The 14,489-nt window shown below is 39.1% G+C and overlaps 1 protein-coding gene across 1 annotated transcript in view; it reads right to left on the reverse strand.

Moving 5' to 3' along the window:
* pcolce2a (procollagen C-endopeptidase enhancer 2a) overlaps positions 1-14,489 on the reverse strand; it is a 53,601-nt gene that overhangs the window by 12,674 nt on the left and 26,438 nt on the right. The window contains exon 7 of the mRNA XM_060917707.1: positions 5,376-5,459. Within this exon, the coding sequence (XP_060773690.1) occupies positions 5,376-5,459 (84 nt within the window). The remainder of the gene's footprint in view (positions 1-5,375; positions 5,460-14,489) is intronic.

The following is a 14,489-nucleotide window of genomic DNA, read 5'->3' on the forward strand; positions in this document are numbered from 1 at the left end:
GAGACAACTTCATTGAAAAATATAAACTTTTAGCTGACAGTCAATACGGATTCCGGAAAGACAGATCAACAACCCTGGCATTACTGGAACTTATTGAGAAAATCACAAATGGTATAGACAATAAAAAACATGTTATGGGAATTTTCATAGATCTAAAGAAAGCATTTGACACAATAAATCACGACATTCTATTCAAAAAATTAGAGAGGTATGGTATCAGAGGGGTTGGTTTGGACTGGGTGAGGAGCTACTTAAGTAACAGGCAACAATTTGTAAAAATTGGAGATCACACATCTGAGTATTTACCCATAACATGTGGAGTACCACAAGGGTCTGTCTTAGGTCCTAAACTGTTTACCGTATTTTCCGGACTATACGTCGCTCCGGAGTTTAAGTCGCATCAGCCAAAAAATGCATTACGAAGACGAAAAAAACATATATACGTCGCACCGGACTATAAGTCGCACTTTTTTGAAGGGTTATTCTATCCATAGAATCTGTGATTGTATCTGATAAGCGGCGCGTGGTTACTGCGCGACTGCATTGCTTATTTAATAAACGAACAGCTGGGCAGTGATAACGCGCCCTTTGCCCTGTAAGTAGCCTAGTCTGATTATTTTAAATATCTACTACTATCTTTAATACCATCACTATCGTTATTACTAATAGCCTATATTATTATTATAACTAATATTAGTAGCCTATTACTGATGCATTAATCAGTTTGCTTTTAGAATATTTTTACCGGTAGGGCTTATTATCGCCCCATGGCTCTTTCATCTGTGTTATTAAAGCTGTAGTCATCATCGAGGAGTGTCATTCTTCATTTTTGTCGAATTTTATTTCATCAAATCAGAGGTCAAGTAGGTTATAGGTATATCATCTCCAAAGACAGGTACGGTAGTAAAAACAACCGTCTAGTGAAAAGAAAACAACAAACGCTTTTAAATCCCCTACTTAAATCCTTAAAATGAGTCATTTAACTCATGTCTTGTGTGATCTGATCTCCAATGGTGAAATAAACCGGTTGTGATGAGTACAGTCTGTTATTTTAGAAGATAAATGTAATATATAATTTAATATATAGACTAATAAAAATTAATATTTTATAATATAATATCACGACATATTACTGTCTGTAACTGTCACTAAAGCGTTTTCTAAGATCATAATGTCTGATATTATTATTTTACACACACAATAAGCGCATGTGCGTAAAGTTATAGGAAACCATCCCCCGCCTTTTTTTTTTTTGAGTCGCCGGACCCAACCACCTCCTGCGTTCTGGGACCTCCCACTTCACAAATTAAGCACTGCCTAAAATCACTACATAACTTATTTAAATAACTATAGGCCTATCATTAATAATAAAACACAGGTCAATCAAGTTTATCAAGCTGATGATTTCACTCCAAATCAGCAAATCCATTGAATTCCTCATCCTCGGTGTCGCTTCTGAACAACTCTGCCAACTCCAGCGGCAGATGAAGCGCCGTTTCCTCCTCTTCTGCGTGGCTGTCGTCAGACTCAGCATCAGCTCCAGTTATTCCGCGGTGTGAAAAAAAAAAAACATATATACGTCGCACCGGAGTATAAGTCGCATGGCTAGCCGAACCATGAAAAAAAGTGCGACTTATAGTCCGAAAAATACGGTATATTATACATTAATGATTTATGTAAATGTATCAAGTATAATGAAATGCATATTATTTGCTGATGATACAAACATCTTTTGTGCCGGGGACAATGCACAGCAACTTATGGAAACGATCACAACCGAAATGAATAAATTAAAAAGGTGGTTTAACGTAAACAAATTGTCATTGAATTTGAGTAAAACAAAGATTATATGTTATTTGGAAAATATAAGTCGAACCCTCAAGTTGAATTGAAAATTGACAACATAACCATAGAAAGTGTGTATGAAATAAAATTTCTGGGTGTGATTGTTGATCATAAAGTCTGCTGGAAACCGCATATTAATCATATTAAAGCAAAAATAGCAAAGATTACTGCAATTTTGGGGAAATCAAGACACATTCTGGACTATAAATCACTACATACTCTGTATAATGCACTCATACTTCCATATCTGAGCTACTGTGTGGAGATATGGGGTAATACCTACAAATCTAACCTGCAGCCGTTATGCACATTACAAAAAAGAGCAATAAGAATTGTCAATAATACGGGATATCTTGAGCATATAAACGCATTATTCGTAAAAGCACACACTCTGAAATTCACTGATCTGGTTAAACACAAGACTGCACAAATTACATTTTTCGGACTATAAGTCGCACTTTTTTTTCATGGTTCGGCTGGCCATGCGACTTGTACTCCGGTGCGACGTATATATGTTTTGTTTTTTTTCACCGCGGAATAACTGGAGCTGATGCTGAGTCTGACGACAGCCACACAGAAGAAGAGGAAACGGCGCTTCATCTGCCGCTGGAGTTGGCAGAGTTGTTCAGAAGCGACACCGAGGATGAGGAATTCAATGGATTTGCTGATTTGGAGTGAAATCGTCAGCTTGATAAACTTGATTGACCTGTGTTTTATTATTAATGATAGGCCTATAGTTATTTAAATAAGTTATGTAGTGATTTTAGGCAGTGCTTAATTTGTGAAGTGGGAGGTCCCAGAACGCAGGAGGTGGGTGGGTCCGGCGACTCAAAAAAAAAAAAGACGGGGGATGGTTTACTATAACTTTACGCACACACACTTATTGTGTGTGTAAAATAATAATAATATCAGACATTATGATCTTAGAAAACGCTTTAGTGACAAACAGTTACAGACAGTAATATGTCGTGATATTATATTATAAAATATTAATTTATATATTAAATTATATATTACATTTATCTTCTAAAATAACAGACTGTACTCATCACAACCGGTTTATTTCACCATTGGAGATCAGATCACACAAGACATGAGTTAAATGACTCATTTTAAGGATTTAAGTAGGGGATTTAAAAGCGGTGGTTGTTTTTACTACCGTACCTGTCTTTGGAGATGATATACCTATAGCCTACTTGACCTCTGATTTGATGAAATAAAATTCGACAAAAATGAAGAATGACACTCCTCGATGATGACTACAGCTTTAATAACACAGATGAAAGCGCCATGGGGCGATAATAAGCCCTACCGGTAAAAAAATATTCTAAAAGCAAACTGATTAATGCATCAGTAATAGGCTACTAATATTAGTTATAATAATAATATAGGCTATTAGTAATAACGATAGTGATAGTATTAAAGATAGTAGTAGATATTTAAAATAATCAGACTAGGCTACTTGCAGGGCAAAGGGCGCGTTATCACTGCTCAGCTGTTCGTTTATTAAATAAACAATGCAGTCGCGCAGTAACCGCGCGCCGCTTATCAGATACAATCACAGATTCTATGGATAGAATAACCCTTCAAAAAAGTGCGACTTATAGTCCGGTGTGACGTATAGGGGAGAGCGGGGTAAGATGAGCCAGGGGGTAAGATGAGCCACCCCCTGTTTCTAAGAAACAGTAAACAAATGTGACCATGTGACCACATTCAAAGGGGGGCGGGACCATTTACTTACACTTGTGGAGAGGAGCACCACATGTCAAACTAGGTGAGGGAGATATTTATAAAAATGTGTTTTTGTGCTTTCTAAGTCAATTCCATGTTTGTCCACAGTGAAGATGATTGAGAGAAGACAAAAGTAGAATAATATTTAGACACATTAGGGTTAAGTTAGTGGCTTTCTAAGCTATGATATGAATGCTAATAAAAATAATTTTGATTAGCCTAATCCCCTTTATTAGCATTTTTCTACAAAATGGTGGCCACGGGGTAAGACGAGCCATTAGATGTGGGGCAAGTTGAGCCACTGGCTCAACTTACCCCATTGGTGGCTGAGCTTACCCAATATGGATGACACTTAAGTTTTCACATTTACTGGTCATATATGACAACAACAACAACAAAAAATAAACAAACAAATAAATAACATGTTAATATAAATATGTTTAAAAGGTTTTTAATAAATAAAATAATGCCCTCTGTTATTACAGGTGTGCATGATGCGCATGATCTACGCATATCCCTCCCTATCCCATCTCGTTCTATCACCTCTCTCTTCATCTCCCCTTCTCTATGCAACGGCCCTATCCCCCACTTGATTGACTTGACTTGATTCATTGATTGCATTTCTAATAATAAAAGTTGTTTACTTTGTTAACCTAACATGTTTTGTGTTGGCTCAATTTACCCCACACAGTGGCTCATCTGACCCCGTGCATGGGGTAAGTTGAGCCACTTGACATTTTTTTTTCAAGAGGTAATATCACTCTAACCATAAGAGCTTATCAATTATTTTTTGCTCATATAGTAACAGTACACTTTGAAATTTGGTATGGTGTGTAGACTGGAAGCAAAAATGGCTTTAACATGTAGTTATGATGAAAAATGTAAAAAGTGGCTCATCTTACCCCGCTCTCCCCTATATGTTTTTTTTTCGTTTTCATAATGCATTTTTTGGCTGATGCGACTTAAACTCCGGAGCGACGTATAGTCCGGAAAATACGGTATGTATAAAGCAAGACATAACCTTCTTCCGGGTGAGGTACAAAATACGTTTATGGAAAGGCAGGGTGGGTATAACCTGAGAGGGGAAATGAATTTTAAGAGAGTAAATGTTAGAACAACTATGAAAAGTATGTGCATAACAGTCTGTGGGGTGAAATTGTGGAATGGTCTGGATAATGAACTCAAAAATAGCACCAACATAAAACTGTTTAAAAAATTATATAAAAATATGTTAATAATATATGAGAATGAGGACAGGCAGACTATATAGGTGATGATGAAATTGAGAGCAAGTCTGTGACTGGTCTTCTTGTATTTAGTGTATAGTTATAGGTATGTGTATATGTATGTACTGTATATATGTATTGTATGTGTGTCTATATGCATAACATAAGTATCTGTATATATGATTTGGTCGATATTATACCATGTCGGTATGTTTTCTTTTTTGTTTATTGCTTTTGTATATATAGTTCATTATGGTGAAAGTGACATTTGATTAGCGGTGGTATAGAGGGTTAGGATAAGTTATTACTTCTTCCTAATCCCTTCTGAACATTGTTATGTTATTGCCTTGTGGCTACGCTATTGTTTATGATGTTTTGATTATTGTATTTTTTATTTAAATTTTTATATCTTTCTTCTTTATTGTTCAGAATAAAGTAATCAATCAAAATCAAATCAAATGCTATGCGAGTGAACAAGGCAATTAGAAAATAAACGATTCAACACAAGATGTTTAGATGTTTTTATATTATAAAATGTTTTATTTTACATTAATAAATATTACTTATCTTTACCAAAGTTGCTTAAGCAGTAATGACTTTCGATTGTTCCGCTCCTCTTGCACTTCTGCTTGCAGAGAGCTTCCGAATACGTCAGTGCTGTTGGGAGGGAGAAGAAATAATCACCACCACCGCAGTGCAGGAAACAGCACAGTGCCGGGTTTTAAAAAAGTGTGAGGATGCACAGGTATACCAGGCAGCATAAATAATTATCCTGTCTGACCACGACAGAAAACGCAAGCCAAAAAAGCAGCGATTTTGCAGACAGAACGAACCCAAGACACTTCATGCTTTGCTGGTCAACTTCATTTCATTTGTTATTATACGGGACATTATACATGGATTAAAGCAAAAAAAAAAAATTATTTGACTGAAAATTTACGGGGGGTGGGGTGGGGGGGGTTATGGGTGGATTTCGATGAAATTCTGAGAATGGTTAACTTAGAACTGATAAAGTTATCAATTAATTAATGGATTAATATATTCAATTTATTGCACTCTCTTTCCATTGCTTCCGTATATTAGAGGTCTGCGCGGGTCGGATTTTTCAGTCCCACTCCCGCCTGCACCTGCCATATTTGGTCTCGCTCCCGCCCGCAAATCCCGCATGATGCAGACGTTCGCGTTATTTCTCAGGAAAGTTCTTGTCTTGACACAGCGTGATGGTGCCCCGCCCCCTACTTTGAGTGGATTTGAGCATAAATATCTACAGCTCACGTTCGTTATTATTTACCTTGTTTCTGAATTCAGCATGTAGTGTCTCTAATAATAATAATAATAATAATAATAATGTGCTGTCAAGTGATTAAAATATTTAATAGCGAATCGCACATTTTTGTCACATGAGAAACCATTGTAATTCTCTGATCAGCATAAAAAAGTGAATGGGCTTGCTTTGTACCAATGTGTTTTTTTTTTTTTATTGCAAAGCAGAGCTAGCAAGAGAACCATGAGGGAACAACTCTAATCAGAGAGACAGGTTACACAGTGACGGTAGGCTTGACTCAATGCTATCCCAGAAATCCTTCCTGTAATATGCAAATTTGGCCGCGTCTGATTGGACAGCCAAATTTGCATATTACAGGAAGAATTTCTGGGATAGCATTGAGTCAAGCCTACCGTCACTGTGTAACCTGTCTCTCTGATTAAAGTTGTAGACTAACTCAAGCAGTAGATCACTTCACTCATGGTTCTCTTGCTAGTTGGCTGTGAATGGCGAGTCATTAGCGTGATGAAAGGATTTCCCGTTAGGGTGATCAATGGCAAATTTAAGATGCCATTCCTCACTCAATCTGGGAATCTGACTCTTTCTGCAAATTTAGGCATCTTAAAAGGTTTTTATTAATGCCAAATAAAATATCCAGCACAAATTATATATGATAGACATAAATTAATAATTTATAAATTTTATTTCAAACACATTTTTAGTTCGCGGGACTGCAGCTTATCACCACTCCCACCCGCGCCACATATGTGCACTCCCGCCCGCATATGTGCACTTCCGGTCCCGCCCACGCCCGCAATGAGCTTTCAAAATTTGTCCCGCGCCGCACTGCTTTGCGGCGGGTCCCGCGAGTCCCGCGGGAGTGCAGGGCTCTACTGTATATTTTTTTGTGGCCAACCACACAAATGCAAGCGCCTGGAATGTTTAGTTTTTTGCACCATGAACTAAATGGCTTTCCGTTTTCACCTCTTTCGTACAGCCAGGCCCACCTCCACTTGTTTTTTACACCTTTATCGATGGCAGACACATCAGTGCCTTCTTTCATGTAAAGCGCATCCATGCTGCCGAAACCGAAAGCAGAATGACATGCTCCTCTGTGCTCGACGTCAATATAGAAAAAAGTCTGGATCTTCGCTTACATTAAAATTATAATTTGACCTTACTTTGTGTTGAATACAACTTCAAAAACAATTCAAGAGAAATATTGTGGCCAACACGAGTGTTAAGTTCCCTAAAAGATCGCGTGAAGTTGGCTGCTATCTACTTTGCGTTCGTTCTCATTTTCCTCCATCATTTCATAGGCCAGAAACAGATGTTTTGAAGTAATTTAACTTAGTAGGCTATGATTATTATTTAACCGTAGTCTTCTAGACATTTTGACTGTTTGGGGCATTGAACGCTGGTGTATGACTTTCAGGGAATAAAGTTTAGTGCATGTCGGAACATCATTGCGCTCGCAGCCTCCAACTCCTCAAACGTCCTTTAAATTGTGATATAACGTAGGCTATAAGGCACGGTTCTAACATACCTTACACATTGGCCTAACGAAAATAATAATTGTTGGGGCGTCTGCTGATTTGTTAGCTATAAATTTAGGTCTAATTACTTCTGACAGTCTGCAAGCATTGCACCGTCGGGTCTTCAAGTCTGGTTGAAGCAGAGAAGCGGGCTTTCCGGGGTTTATTTTTTAACATGCTCTATTTCTATATGTCCAGGTTTGAACCAAGTAATTTTGGCAAGATTTAATTTAATATAAAACAGAAATGGTCAGACACAAGCACGCCAAGCACATGGGAATGTATTTTGCCAATTTTGACAGCGCATGTTTTTTTAATGCCGCACCGTAGACAGCGAACGTTTAAACATGACCAAACGTTGGAAATGAACAACACAAAGCATGGCTCAAAAACAAAAAAGTTAAATAAACCCTGCTGATAGTTGATGGTGTTGCAACACAGTGTTATAACCCAATCTCTATCCAACCACCCGTCATTTTAATTCTCCTCGGATCAGCACCGACCTCACATTTGGTCTTGGGAGAGTTCAGTTGACGGAAATCCGTCACACAACGGAAAACTTTAATCCATGCGTTATATTATATATTATACGGGATGTTCTATCTTTTCAACACTGATTATAATAACACACATATTTAACTATTCAAAATGCGTATTGGTCAACCTCAGGCTACGTTATTTATTTATTTTTTTTTTACAAGGTTTGGAAGTCAAAGATGGCTGCATACTCTTTATATGAGTAACAGGACTGAGTTTTTAGCCTAGGATTTGCTAATACATGGTGTCAAGTGTATATGAGCATCATGGGTTTCCCACACTTGAAAGGGAAGGACTCGGACACAGGATTCCACTCGTCTTGTGTTTTATTGATTTTCAGTGGAGTTGACGTTGTAGTAGAATTGTGGTAGTAGTAAAATATAGTAGGGTTTTTCCAGAAGAAAAGGTAGAAGCAGAAATAGAAGGTGGAAAAACCTTTAAACATACTAACATAAAAACAAATGTATGAATAAATGCCTGTTTTTCTACAACAAAGCCCAATTTAATTAGGCAACAATATATAAATATTTAAGTATATTTTAACCATTTTTAATCATTCAGGCAATACGTTACTGAACAAACATAAATGAACAGAAAACCAGTTCTAAACTAAGAACCATTTACTTCTAACCATTAGCCCTTTAACAGGCAGTTTGTGCTTTTTAACTGAAGATATTTTACTACACGCCACTGAGAAAGGAAACTGATGAAATTAAACTAATGTAATGAAACGAAGGACACACGTTAGCAACTACCAGCAAGCTATAAGTTTACTAAATGTGGAAAGTCCAGTGGGCTTACCGGTAGCCTTTTTCGTCCTTTTTTCCCCCAATGTGCTGTAAGGTTTGTGTTAGTAACGAATTCTCTTTGCAACTGCCGTGCTGCCGCTTCGTTACAAACCGAACGCCAATTCTGCCTATTGTTCTAGAACGACCGCTGCCCTGCTAATTAGCGTTGTGACTGGCTTCACCTGTTCAGCGCAGCGTGCTGTCAAGCCATGCGCTGGCAGCGTAGCACTGCGATTCAGCGTAGCAGGGAGTGGCGGAGGCAGCTGTCAATCATGTGAGCCTGCGTTCAGACACTCCTTGCGGCAGGCCGCCGCGACACATGGAATCGAGCCACATGGCGTCATCGCTAATAGCATGACCACACTTGGCACATTCTAGTGATTTACCAAAAATCTGTATTTTTTAAAATAAACAAATATCATCTAAGAAATAATTTAAGTAACAGGAAAGTATGTTGACATTGACCTTATCAGTCAAAGTTAAAAAAAAAATCATCAAATATACAGAAAAGTAAATGAGAGAACTAACTTTTGGTCTTCCCATGGCCTTCAGAAGACACAACTGATGTAACTTCCTGTTGAGCATGTGATTTATGGAATGTTCCAAATTTGTCAGATGAGGTAATATGTTTGGGTAACAGGACTGAGTGAAAACCCAGGGGCACGACTAAAATGTGTATTTTAACTAAGATATTGTGAATTTCTTATGGAAAAAAATATATTTAAACCATGGATAGGCTATGGAGTCACACAACAGTGCAAAAGAAACACTGTTTCTGAAGGATTTTAATCATATTTCATAGTTAAGTATAAAGTTAGAGTGCGGGGACAGGTAACACATGCTATTTTTCAGTGTTTTAGGTAGTTTTTATTAATCCTTACAATTATATATCTTAAACTTGAAATCAGATCAACATGCAGGACATTCTGCGTAATAAGGAAATGTATTTTAAAGTACATTTTTATGTGCATTTATACATATAATTTTCTAAGGACGGAAATGGCACCGATTCGGTGGAATGGCTCATACAATGGCCATTCCTGCAACACATTCCAAAAAAATAAAAAAATAATATGCTGGCAATGAGCTAAAACTATTAAATAATGACGCAATTTGAAACAGGTGATTGTAATCATGATTTGGCACAAAATCAGCGTCCAGGAAAGGCCTGGTCTTTAAGGAGCAGAGATGGGCCCAGGATCTCCATATTGTCAGCAAATGCATGAGAAAGTTTTTAAACATTTCAAAAACAATGTTCCTCAAAGAAAGATAGGAAGGGATTTAGATGCGTCACCCTCTATGGTATAGATGATCATTAAACAATTTGAGGAATTTCAGCATGTAAAGGGCAAAGGGTTCAAGCCTAATCTGAACACCTGTGATCTCCAATCCCTCACTGCATCAAGAACCGTCATTCATCTACAGCTGATAACCACAAGGGTTCGAGATTACTTTAGCAAACCTCTCTCAAGCGCGACAATACAGAGAGTTACATCCACAAACACCAGTTAAAACTTTACTGCGCAAAAAGGAAGCCTTATGTTCACTGTGTCCAGAAGCGACGTTGACTTCTCTGGGCTCGGAGGCGTCTGGGATGGACCATCACACAGTGGAAACGTCGATTGTAGTCAGATGAATCAGTATTCCAGGTCTCTCTTGTAAGAGATGGATGCCGGACCAAAGACAAAAAGGACCGTCCAAAAGCCAGAGTGTCATGGTATGGGGTTGTGTCAGTGCCCTTGGTAAAGGTAACTTGCACTTCTGTGATGGAGCATTAAAGTAGAAAAGTACAACCCCGATTCCAAAAAAGTTGGGACAGAGTAAAAATTATAAATAAAAACGGAACGCGATAATTTACAAATCTCAAAAACTGATATTGTTTTCAGAATAGAACATAGACAACATATCAAATGTCGAAAGTGAGACATTTTGAAATTTCATGCCAAATATTGGCTCATTTGAAATTTCATGACAGCAACACATCTCAAAAAAGTTGGGACAGGGGCAATAAGAGGCTGGAAAAGTTAAAGGTACAAAAAAGGAACAGCTGGAGGACCAAATTGCAACTCATTAAGTCAATTGGCAATAGGTCATTAACATGACTGGGTATAAAAAGAGCATCTTGGAGTGGCAGCGGCTCTCAGAAGTAAAGGTGGGAAGAGGATCACCAATCCCCCTAATTCTGCACCCACAAATAGTGGAGCAATATCAGAAAGGAGTTCGACAGTGTAAAATTGCAAAGAGTTTGAACATATCATCATCTACAGTGCATAATATCATCAAAAGATTCAGAGAATCTGGAAGAATCTCTGTGCGTAAGGGTCAAGGCCGGAAAACCATACTGGGTGCCCGTGATCTTCGGGCCCTTAGACGGCACTGCATCACATACAGGCATGCTTCTGTATTGGAAATCACAAAATGGGCTCAGGAATATTTCCAGAGAACATTATCTGTGAACACAATTCACCGTGCCATCCGCCGTTGCCAGCTAAAACTCTATAGTTCAAAGAAGAAGCCGTATCTAAACATGATCCAGAAGCGCAGACGTCTTCTCTGGGCCAAGGCTCATTTAAAATGGACTGTGGCAAAGTGGAAAACTGTTCTGTGGTCAGATGAATCAAAATTTGAAGTTCTTTATGGAAATCAGGGACGCCGTGTCATTCGGACTAAAGAGGAGAAGGACGACCCAAGTTATCATCAGCACTCAGTTCAGAAGCCTGCATCTCTGATGGTATGGGGTTGCATTAGTGCGTGTGGCATGGGCAGCTTACACATCTGGAAAGACACCATCAGTGCTGAAAGGTATATCCAGGTTCTAGAGCAACATATGCTCCCATCCAGACGATGTCTCTTTCAGGGAAGACCTTGCATTTTCCAACGTGACAATGCCAAACCACATACTGCATCAATTACAGCATCATGGCTGCGTAGAAGAAGGGTCCGGGTACTGAACTGGCCAGCCTGCAGTCCAGATCTTTCACCCATAGAAAACATTTGGCGCGTCATAAAACGGAAGATACGACAAAAAAGACCTAAGACAGTTGAGCAACTAGAATCCTACATTAGACAAGAATGGGTTAACATTCCTATCCCTAAACTTGAGCAACTTGTCTCCTCAGTCCCCAGACGTTTACAGACTGTTGTAAAGAGAAAAGGGGATGTCTCACAGTGGGAAACATGGCCTGTCCCAACTTTTTTGAGATGTGTTATCATGAAATTTAAAAATTACCTAATTTTTCTCTTTAAATGATACATTTTCTCAGTTTAAACATTTGATATGTCATCTATGTTCTATTCTGAATATGGAATTTTGAAACTTCAGCATCACTGCATTCCGTTTTTATTTACAATTTGTACTTTGTCCCAACTTTTTTGGAATCGGAGTTGTACAGCGAGATTTTGGAGCAACATCTGCTGCCTTCAAGACGACATCTTTTCCAGGGAGATTTCAACAAGACAATGCAAAACCACATTTTGCACACATTACAAAAAGGCGTGGCTGTGAAAGGAAAGGGTGCCTGTTGCCTCGGTCCCCAATTTGGAAACGAAAAATATGACAACGACCCTGTACTGTTGCACACCTCAAGACCTGTTTGCAGGAAGAATGGGGGGGAAAAAAAAAAAAAAAAACCCTGATATGCTTCATCACTTGCATGCTTTCGTCTAAACCGGGGGGCTGCGCCCTCTTGCTCTTGGCATGCGCCCCCTTACCGAAATGCTGACTGAACCCCAAGGCCATGCACAACATGCAGTCTCTCTCAAAACGATCTTTTCTCCGTGAAAACATCCCAGCAACACCACGTGACAATGTGTCTGATCATCAAATACGTTATAATTGCTCCAAAAATATTCCAATCATAGTAGATACACCGCCAGACGGTGCAAAAACAATCCGAATTGGCGTTTTCCAGACTGAGACGCCATGTTGTTTACTTGTCACTGCTGCTCTTGTGAGATTTGATATAGGTCACATACAAGGTCAGCTGACTTGTAGAGCGAGATTTCTCGAGACTGAATGACCTTTCACCCACCGGCACGGGAGCTTCTGACAGAAGTTGTTCGCGAGTTGTTTTTGTTGACACTTGGGCGTTTAAAGATGTCGTCCCGCGGCACGAAACGGAAGAAAGCCAAAGACTGTCCGGGGCAGAAGAAGAGGACTTCTTTTTTTCTGTCACAAAACGGAGGAAGATGTTTCCAATGGCGAGATCGTGACAAATCGAGGGATCGGTCCATGCCCTCGTTGAAGGACGCGCCGACCGAGCGCTGTCGCGGAATCCGTGACCAACGAAGACCTGATGTCTTGCTCTGATGAAGGCACCGAGTGTTCAGTGGAAAAGCAAAATGAGAAAAAGGCAGAGTTCCAGGAAAAGTTCAAGTATTTTATTATTGTTATTTTTTTTTTTTTTTTAAAGCACGCTTACATTTTTTGCATGGTTTCAAACTATGTGATTTGGGTTGGAAACTTTAGTTTCCTTTTAAAGGAAATAATTTCGCTCTGGAATTCGCCCCCCCCCATTTTGAACAACTAACTCTACCTTAATCTAGTATAAGAAAACAGATTACTCGGGTGAAATGTTTAATACTTTGCAAGTTTGATTCATTTGAATCATAAATTTCAATGTGAATCACGAGGAATTAGTATCGTATGTGATTTGAATTATGAGGTATTAGAATTTGAATCAAGTGTTTGTTTCTTTTTCAATGTTGACAAACAATTTGTTACAATTTCCCTCTCGGACAGCCTCAGAATGTCCCACTGTAGCCTCAATTTTTCAAAGGCTTCGCGCGGCGCACCATTCCCCCCGACTTGGTGTCTTCTTGAACATACGTCCCAACTTTTTTTTTGAAACATGCTGCAAAATCAAAATTGAAGTGCGTTTATCTTTAAAGAACCAAAAAAACGAGATAAAACATCAAACCATGTGCTGTTGTATTGTTGAGTGCAATATACGGTACACTACCGTTCAAAAGTTTGGGGTCACCCGGACAATTTACGCTACGTTCACACTGCAAGGCTTAATGCTCAATTCCGATTTTTTTGTGAAATCCGATTTTTTTGTGAGGTCGTTCACATTAACAAATATATGCGACTTGTATGTGATCCTCAGTATGAACGAAAAGCGACCTAAAAGTGTTCCGCATGCACATTGCAGGATACGACGACGTCACACGCAGTGAGCATGGCCAGTGTTTACGGAAGTAAAGCCGCCCGGTTGCGGTATGACCCATCCAATCTAGCTTGAATAGCTGCATCCCCCCAAATGGAAATCAGCTCCCTAACCTCTGCGTCCTTCCATTGAGAAGATTCAGAACCTTCACAGCCCGAAGCGTCCCTCGCATTGATGTCATGCGCAGGGGCGCAGATACGTTTTTTGAACTGGGGGGGGAACAAAAATCTGGGGGGGACAAAGCTGCCAGCAAACCAGCCCCAATATGCCTGTCAAACTTGTTGTGGGTTACCATAGCAACCAAGCTCGAGCTCGCAACCTGTGCAGTCTGCGCAGCTCAACCAACCGAATATCAGTCTTTGTTTTGTTTTATGTGAGTTGTTGCAACTATGTAT

This window comes from Neoarius graeffei, chromosome 1, assembly GCF_027579695.1.
Source record: "Neoarius graeffei isolate fNeoGra1 chromosome 1, fNeoGra1.pri, whole genome shotgun sequence".
NCBI lineage: Eukaryota > Metazoa > Chordata > Actinopteri > Siluriformes > Ariidae > Neoarius > Neoarius graeffei.